Here is a 10,340-nt window from a genome sequence, read left to right as displayed (position 1 = left end):
ATATATTTAATCATATAATGAACTGAAAATCTTACACTTTCAAGTCTTATTGGATTTCATTAAAATAAAGAGTCAAAAAATTATGTAGCTAGTTAAAATATACTTTTCTACACTAATATGTTTTGTAATTTATAGGTATGAGGTGAAGAGTTTATTTTTATATGCATACAGTATATATTGTCAATGTTGAATTCAAGGGACATATGGGAGGAGGGATAACTCCCCTGGGAGGTACTGAAATCCATCTGGGTAATTATTTACTTCTGTGCCAAATTGAACGTTGGTCAGTATGGCAGACATCATCGAGGATCAGTGACAGGTTAGGTTTGGTTTGTTCAGGTTTTTGGTATGCCTACCAAAAAACTTATAAAATGCAAGGCGAACCAAAAACCTGAACAAACCAAACCTAACCTGTCACTGATCCTCGATGTCCGCCATTCTGACCAACATTCAATTTGGCACAGAAGTAAATAATTACCACTAACTGGGCCAGTTTATATCAAACAATTTTTACAAAATGTACATTAAGACATGAATTGTTGTGTGGTAGATTTGGTGGCGGTGAGTACGTAGGTGGGTGTGAGTGAATGGGTCATAGGTGGTGGTGGATAGTGTGGGTAGTAATAAGTTAGTAAGTAATAGTATTATATCAGACATGAATAATTTGCTTTCTTCAATATCCTGTATTAGTTATAAACTGACTTAATTACACACATGTCATTCTTCATCAAATTTTATGTTACTACGACTAGCTTGGACTCTATTAAGCTCTGAGCCATTTAATGTATATATAAATGACCTGAGCCAAGAATTAAACTCGATATTTGACATTAAATATATACAGAAAATTCCTATGCAGGCTGGGGCAAAGTGGGATCCATCTGCATAGGGTAGTGTGAATGGACTTGTCCATATGCCAGCATCTAATCACTCACTACCTGCCAACAGTTATTGTTAGAGGTTTGAAAGGGATTGGCCTTCATAGGAACTCTCTGTACTGTATGCAGATAATTTAATATCTGGACGGAAACCACAATATGGAAACCAGAGTTCAAAATTACTAATGCACTTAATATGACTAGAGCAGTCAATTTACTGGAAATATGGTGTGATAAAACAATATGAATCTTAATAATGACAAGGACAAAATTTAAGTTCATTACAATACTGAAAAATAAATACAAATATTTTTATATACATTGCATTGATATATTGTATCTACCAATAAAAAAATCATTACCCAAATTCTTAAAGATTACCTGCGGATTATACAATTTCATTTATATCCTGTCCTCTCCATTAACTCACCATTGTATGCAGCCTGATATAAATTACAAAAACATTCCAATAAGTATCACAAATGAATTTACTCACTAAGGAGTACTGTAATGTTTGACAAACTAAAATTAACACATCAAGTACAAAGAAATGTTATCAATTGTTACTAGATTCGTAAATGGAAAAAAACACATTACAGTAACAAAATGTGACTATTACATCCTAAACATAAAAAATGTTAAACCCAAATATTACACAGTAATGAGTATTGGATTCATTTGAAAAGCTGTATACAGAAAATGCCTTAAGGAAGTGTAATAGGGAGAAGAGTACGACCAGGATGCCCTTTATCATCCACCTTGGTCTACATCTACTTGGAGGATTTGGTGAACTGTTTTCAGAACATGGGAGGGGTAAAAGTAGGAGGAAGAACAACAAAATGCATAAGATTTGCTGATGATATGGCATTAGCAGAAGAGGGAACGATATTAAGGGATATGCTACTGGAGCTAAATGACAGCTGTGAGCAGTATGAAATGAAGATAAATGCAAACAAGACGAAGACTATGGTTGTCGCAAAAAAAAAAAGAAGATAAACTTGCGAATTTTAAATGAGACAGTAGAGCAAGTGAACATCTTCAAATACTTGGGATGTACTGTAAGCAGTAACACGAGCTGCTGCCAGGAAATCAAAAGGTGAGAAGAAACTGCCTACTGAAGAATGCACTGGAAGGAATGGTGAAGGGGAGAAGAGTTCGAGTCAGAAGAAGATATCAGATGATAGACAACATTAAGATTATGTGGATCATATGTGGAGACTAAGAGGAAGGAAGAAAACAGAAAAGATTGTAAGGCCAGTTACACACTATATCGAGAGATATGTAATGTGAAATGTGCACCAAGAAATGCGCGAAATCGAAATCAGTGTTTTAAATAGAATGTCACACATGACGAGTTTCTCACTCACCTCGCGCGAGGTAATTGAATCTAATTTAACGCAGAGGAGCACTATGGCCCAGCACTGCGACCTGGTAAGATCTATTGTGCTGACCCTCTGGTGACGCCTTCCCAAACCCACACTGGCCGACCACACTAAGATTCTCGTGTGCCCAGGTTTTGAGCAGGCAACCCACTCGTCCCTAGGCCAGCACCCTCCATGCGTCACCAGCCAGAGTTCAGGGAATGCTACCGAATGATAATGAAATAGAGAAATGGTGACAGAATGATGTAAGTGCCTAATTTGGGGAAAAACGGGAGAACCCCATGAAAAACCCCAATTGAGACCTTGTCCAGACCTGACCGGGAATCGAACCTGGGCCATCTGCATGACATTCTGAAGGTCTGACCATTTACAGTTCACGCGAGGTAAACACATTTCGCTCTGATTGCTAGTCCAGCGAATTTTTCAAGACACATTCGGCCTCTGTCAACGATTATGATTATATACAGGATGCAATCAGAGATTGGGAAAACATTTTCAGCAGTTTTAAATTCAGAAAACATAGCAAAATTGTTCTATAATGTCAGATTGGCCATTGAAATGTTTCAGTATCATACAAATAAGTATGACACACAAGACGATAACTATAATAATACTAAATTGAAGACCTCCCCAGAAAAAGGAATGCAACATTAAATTATTGAAATATGTGATGTAGGAGAAAAAGTAATTTTAAAGCATTTATTTATAACAATTATAACAATAAATTATTGAACTCAATGACTGAATAAATTTTATCCCTGTTTAGTGAAACAGGTTGTGATAGTAAATATAGATCTAATGAAATATGCTGCTGAAATGATTTTCCTTTCTCCTGAAATATAAATTTACAGTTTTGTTGGTTACGTCCTTATTCCGGGGAGGTCTTCAAATAAAAGAAGAAATCTGGAAGCAGATATAAACGAATTTAATTAGACATTAGTTAGGCTAGGTTTCTGATTTGCAATGCGAATCAACATAAGAGTGGCTATGAATGAAATCATGACTTATCAGATAATATTTAACAATGAAAAGATGTGATTTCATATTAGATATTACTGTATGTATTACATGCTAGTCAACACGATAATTTATTAAGGATTCAGTTTTCTTCATTGTATCCGTGATGCAGGGGTTGGATTATTGGACTGGAGCGAATGCTGTTCCTGTTCATGAAAAAGTGAACAGTATCATTCTGTTTCACAATAAAGTGAAATACATTTTCCTGCATGCCGTTTAATATAGTGAGGGAATAATGGTATTTCTCCAGAAAAATTGCACCAAAGGCAGAATTTTCTTTTCTTTCACTGGCTTCTGCGAGATGTATAATGTGGTAAAAACATGGTTTTAGTTTGCAGCCACAAATACTGCACTTTGAGGATAAAAATCTTTTGATACTCGTGTACTCTAATATGATATTGTAGACCTCACTTGTTACAATTATATAAATTTGATACATATATACAGTGGCGTAGCATGAAATTTTGAGCAGGGGAAGCTAACTCAAGTTGTCTTTCATGCAATATGAGAAAATGTATTACAAAAATACAGTCTTAAAATAAATAGTAGTCAATTTCAAGTCAGCAGTCGAAGATTGGTTGGAACATCGTAAGTAACACCAGTAAGGCATGACCTCAAATGATATGTAATAAAATATGATTTCACGGTTTACACATATCTCTAACAAATAGACACGTGTACGTATAACATTAGCTCACTCCCTGTCATACTTAGAGAAATCACAATATTAGTATCATTACGTAAGTATGCGTCTGTCTTTTGGTTGTGTCCTTCATTGACAGCAAGGGAGTCGGTCATTTGTTTTTTAAATCACACTTTTGTTCGTAAGTCAGTCTTGATAATACAATTGTCCTAAAAAATTCAAGTAAATTAGTGTCAGGAACTGTTATTTCGCTCATTATTTATTATATCAGCCACAATGCACACTAACACTTCAACTGAACACAACTGACGAAAAGGGATAATGCGGAAACTACTTATTTTAAATGTTAAAGCTAGCTTCTTTGCGAGCCTTGCGACTAGGGTAGTTTAGGAAGGGCTGGAAAATCTGCGGGGTGGATTACACAGAAGAAACCAGTCTGCTTGGAAGCTGGTGTGTGCAGGCTTCTTGTTTACTGCTGCATCACAAATCATCCTGAGCTGCCGCATCACAATATATAGCGCGTAAATATAAATTCTATTAAAATTAATAAATAATTTTGTCCATAAACTGCAGGTTTATTATGAAATTATTATTAACTGGGGAAGCTAAGCTTTTTAGCTTACATTGACGCTACGCCACTGCATATATAACACCTTGTTAGGTCCAAGATGCAATACTATGGAAACTGGTCATTTCCCTAGTAATTCTTGCTGGACCTATTGCGTGTTATGATAATTTTGTCAAATATTTTATATAATTGGGTGCCATGAAAGAAACTCCAGCACCTCCTATATTATGACCACATTGTCATAGTTACTGAAGGCCGTGAAAAAAATTGAAAACGCATAGTTCCAGAGACACTTTCGCATCAAAGAGTCTGTCAAATACACTTATTGCAGTTCTATGCAATATAAATCTGTTTCTTTTCATGGTAATGGAGTAATAATCAAAATTTAACTTCTCAAAGAAAATAAAAGTTATATTTCATTAATTCATGTTTTGCACCACGAAATTATGTAAACTATTTAACTTTTTATGTTTTTTTGAAAAAAACTGGATGATTTATAAGGTTCAAAGTATAGGCTACAACATAATAAACATAGAAAAAACGCAATTATTTATATATTAACATTTTATTTATATTATCTTATATTATGCTAAGCAAATGAATATCTGTACAATGAACTGCATTTACGATACTGTATCATTTGCATAGAGTCCGAGAATTAGGAAAACCTGTATCAGATTCTTCTTTAACAAAGTTATTTGCTTTAGGGGAAAGAAAATTAATTGTTACCGGTACGTTAAACGCTTTAAGATTTTCATCACACTGTTTCTTTTGCTTCTCACCATTAACCTTTCATATCTCTCCTGAGAAGAGATACAAAAGTCTTTGAAATGGAACGTGTCATATCACAAAAGTCGTATTCAAACAAGTTTTTCTGTTTCAGAGTTTCCAACACATCTCTCAAATCATCCACTGATTTCACCACTTGCTGTTTTCCCTATTGTAATGTCTTATTCTCTTTTTGTATACAAAACTATTCTTTCCTTAAGTTCCTTATTCTTCTTCGACAGAACCCGAATTTCATTTTCAGTATCAGCTTCCAATGACATAATGGAAGTCCCAACTTCGTCTACAACTGTCACAGTAGAGAGAGGGAAAGAAAGATTTCAGCAAACTTCCATTTTACTTTTTTTCTTTCCTGAAAATAATAATTTATATAAGTGACATAATGAGCATACTTTATACACAGAAGCAAATAGATATACCAGTATTATTATGGTAAACTATCAGTGTAATGCTCATCTAACTAACCTTTGGTTCTTCAGGGTACAAATATAGACAGCACAGCCCCCTTTCTGACACATATATGATAAAGTAGTGCGATCCATATCCTCCTCCCTGAAGTGACTGGAACAAATTGTGCTGCAACGACAACACGAGGTGTCCGAACAGCTTTAACCTCAGGATTCTTTGGAAAGCTGTAATAGAAGTTCAATTTAAATACTAATAAACTACAGATAACAGCCGATATTTATGTATATAACTTATTAGTCTCTCATACATACCCATGATAGGTTATTCCAGGTAAGTTCTTGGGACTCATTTCCTCTGTCATACAGCACACAGATCGGTATATTTAAATTTATCAAAATATTACTCTAAAAACTGGAAACACAGCTACACCATGAAAATACAATGATAGGTTGAATCAAGATGGCTACCGTGCGACACTGGCGGCTATACAGCAACTATTTTCTATTCTGTACTCTTTGGTTCGCATTACACATTTCTGGGTGCTGTGTGTGGACAATGCTGTCTCGTCTCGCTCACGCATTTCTCGGCGCACATTTCACATTACACATTTCTTGGTATAGTGTGTAACCGTCCTAAACAACGAGAGAGAGAGAGATATTTAAAGCAAAATAAATCGTCCAACCATAATTAAGGATCATCACGAGGACCCAGAAATAAATATCAATAATATAATGAATTAAAGATGAATATTGTTGTAAAAATAAAATGTAACAATTAAGCACTTACTCCTATAATATAATATGAAACTTAGAAGATAACCTTAAAATTAAATTCATAAATAAAAGATTTTACTGATTAACTTGATAACTTCTTTAATGTGTTAACATTAGGGCTGACTAGTTTCAAAGTGATAAATCGCTTCAAAACTAATCAGCCAGGTAGGTAATTTCCTAATGTTAAATATCACTTCGAAATGAGTCAGGCAGGTAACACAGTAAAGAAATTATAAAGTTGATTGGTGATTATATATTTGTTAAAAGTGTATATAGAACAATGAAAAAATATATATTTTAATTAAAATTAGCATATGGCACATCCTTAATTAAGATCTTCTGAGTGGTATAAATGAAATTGTATAATCTGTAGGGAATCTTTAAGAATTTGAGTGATGATTTTTTTTATTGATAAGTATATATCAATGCAATGCATATAACATATTTATATTTATTTTTTATTACTGTAACAAACCTAAATTTTATTTTTAGCAAAAGTTACAATCATGTCTGTTTTGTATACCAAAATGCCTAAGATGTGTGAAGCTGGAGTATTTATGAAATTTTTAAAGACTACTTGAAGGTAATGCAGTAATATTTATGATTTTTACAAATTAGATGTCGAAAAACTTCCATTTAATATTATATTTGTCTTATGTCCTGCTTTCTAATTTTGTGGAATTCATTTAGTTCGTCAATGTGACCTTAACATACGTAGGCCCGCAGTATAAAGAATAGAAATGAATTAAAGTTGTCAAATGAAATAAAAAAAGTCGTCTCATGCAGTTTTATAAATTATTGCTACCTGGGGGTGACATTATTCACATCAGAGTGTTTACTCACGTGTTTTCTGATAAGCCATTTTGATTAGCTAAATGACCACTATTACTAATATTAATATTTGAGGAGAAAAATTCGTTCCGGCACCGGAGATCAAACCCGGGTCCTTGGTTCTACGTACCAAGCGCTCTAACCACTGAGCTATGCCAAATTCAATTCACAGCACCGGATCGAACTCTCCTTTTACAGTATTTCCCTTTTGTGGCCTGACTCCAAGTTGGGCATATACGTTGACGTTTATATTTCAAGTCAATTGCCATTATACAAGGAGCGCACTCAGCTGAGTGACTAATGGCCGGGATACCACAGTAAAGTACACAGCAATCTGTACAGAAACATGCACTGCTAGCTAGACGAATTTACTAAAGATGTTATTATTTGTCCAACAGAATAATATCTGTTATTATCTGATATTATTCTGTTGGACAAATAATAACATCTTTAGTAAATTAGACCACTCTTACTGCCTATAATGCAGCACAATTTAATAGTGGTAACTTGCCAAGGCCTATCGAGCCGCAGTTCCAAATAACAGGCTTTCTTAAAGGATTCGAAAATGCCCAATTTCTTGGAATGGGGGTGGTTGATCTAACGACAAATTTTCTGAATTCAAAATTATCAGTACTAATGCACATATTTGTGGAGTTGCCGAGGCTGGTGCTGTTACCACTTGGACTTGTGTTCTGAAGTATAGAACTTCAGGATATTGAAAAAAAAAAAAAAAAAAGAAATTATAAGAAATGATGGACTCTATTCAAGGAAAACAAAATTATATTAGGCTGCAAGGGAATGAATGGGTATGATTGTGTCTGTGTGTTTATATAAACGACGAACAAAGAAAAAATTACTCATCTTCTTTGAAAAGCAAGTACTAATGACAAGCATGAACATAGGGCTATTATTTCATTGTTTTGTTTACATAATGAGGTACATAATATTGAAATTTTTACATACAATTTTGTCTTTGAATTATATAAAAATGTTATTTTATTGAAAGGTGTCTTCTATTTGAAATATATCACCTTGTTACTTTATTAGAAGATAATAAAAATGTTTCTGAAGCCTGAACATGGATATTTTGACACAAATACACCCTACTTATCCATTGCAAATTGCAATAGAAAACTATTTCAGATTACAATGTTGAAACTTACCGCAATACCACAGATCATGCTTGAGAAGAAACCTGTTACATAGAGCAATGCTATCTGAGATCCATTATAGCCATAATTGCTGTATACTTGATAAATATATGCTCCCTGTAACCAGTCTGAAAATGTTGCTAGGAAGTAAACAACGAAAAACTGACGTTGTAATTTATGGAATGGTTCATTGCTGCTAGATTCCACGACAGTCTCTGCCTTTGATGCTACAATATGTGCAATATATGCTATTGTTAACAAAACTCCCAACGCTATTAGTATTAGCATTGTAGAGTTCTTTGGTGGTGTGAATTGTGTGCAAGTGAACCTGAAAATTGAGAGAGTGGAAAATTATTAAAAACATCGTAATGTATACATACATTCATGTTGAGAGTCTAGTATTAAAGTGATAATTTATGAACAGAAGGTTACCGATAATGAGCCTGACATTCATTTGTGCTGTTCTTACTGAGAAAAATTTTGTTTCTGCTGTCAGTGACAGGGTTAGGTAGAATTTTATGAGATTTGTGACAAGTAGCCCCACTATCAGTGATAAGATTAGGTAGGGATTGAGGAGTTAGATTAGCGACAAGAGTTTCGCGCAAAAATATCACATGTACATGCCAAGCCCAATATCCTTTTGTTTCACAATTTATTTATCCACTCTTGCTTGATGTCACTTCCATTTGCAACAGTAGTTTACGTGTTTTACATTAAATTTACCAGTACAGTTTCAATATATAAAAGTAATTTCCAAAACTTACAATGTCTCAATCAGAATAAAATCATAAATTTTATTATTTTACAACATAGGGAATTCTGCAAGAGACAGACACATGATATTTTTGGATGAAAAAGGAATGTCTAAAAGAGATGTCTTTTTAGTTTCATGATGTTTATAATATGAGAATTTATAGGATATAAAGATATTTGTGTTTTACTTACTAGAATAGATCGAAAAACAGGAAAAAGTGACTGTGTAATATAACCTATACGCAACTTACTGTAGCTATTCTCATACAATCCACTCCAAGCTTGGCTTCACACAACCTAATCACAATCCTCGCTTCCTATCACTTCGCTATCATCTCGTCCAACCCCTACTAACCTGTCACATATATGTAGCCAGTGAGACGAGATAACCTTGCTAATGATAATGCATACACATTGAAAATAATTTGGTAAATATCTATAGGCCTACTGGTTCTGTCCTTTCGAGAAAAAAAGGTACATTCCAGAAACCCCCGATTTTTGCCCCCAAAATTAAAACACAATGAAAAAATGAGCGGAAAGCGTTAAAATTTCGAAAAAAGTTACAGAAAAAATCTGAAAACTCCCAATTTTCGCAAGTAAATTAAAAAAAAAAACTTTAAATATGGACAACTTCAAAACTACATTTCAATTTATAATAACGATCAACTTAACATTCCTAAGCTAAGACAGTCTAACCTAACCTATACCAACCACGAAACAGTTCAGTAAATAGAAAACTACTATCACTTACCTCAAATTAATGAATACATGGATACATTTCTCCCACTTCCATGAAAAAAATAATGCCTGCGTTCACGATCTGGATATGCCCTCTTGAACATGAACTCTGCTAAATATCCAACATCCGTAAATACAATCTCCACACAAACCACCATCACGAAACGTATAACTAAATGCTCCTTCCATCACCAGAACTGTCAAAGTGACAGAATCAAAATGAAAACAATCGAATATCGAATTAATGTGACATCAAACATCGATTTATACACGTACGGCTCGCGACAGGATCTTGCGCGGACTTGGTTAATAAAAACCGGGAATCCTAAAAACCTAAACTAACCAAACCTAACCTTCGTATATGCAAGATATCTAACCAGAGCACGAAGGAAACTGATTGATTTGATCTGGA

The 10,340-nt window shown here is 34.2% G+C and overlaps 1 protein-coding gene across 1 annotated transcript in view; it reads right to left on the bottom strand.

The window, feature by feature from the left end:
- LOC138707812 (molybdate-anion transporter-like) overlaps positions 1 to 10,340 on the bottom strand; it is a 34,075-nt gene that overhangs the window by 22,946 nt on the left and 789 nt on the right. Inside the window, exons 2-3 of the mRNA XM_069837757.1 lie at positions 9,942 to 10,040; positions 8,450 to 8,765 (exon numbers count right to left, since the gene is read on the bottom strand). Of these exons, the coding sequence (XP_069693858.1) occupies positions 8,450 to 8,725 (276 nt within the window). The 5' untranslated portion in view covers positions 8,726 to 8,765; positions 9,942 to 10,040. The remainder of the gene's footprint in view (positions 1 to 8,449; positions 8,766 to 9,941; positions 10,041 to 10,340) is intronic.

Source organism: Periplaneta americana, chromosome 10 (genome assembly GCF_040183065.1).
Source record: "Periplaneta americana isolate PAMFEO1 chromosome 10, P.americana_PAMFEO1_priV1, whole genome shotgun sequence".
Lineage (NCBI taxonomy): Eukaryota > Metazoa > Arthropoda > Insecta > Blattodea > Blattidae > Periplaneta > Periplaneta americana.
Note: the sequence above shows the minus strand (reverse complement) of the source record. Positions and strands in the feature narration are given on the sequence as shown.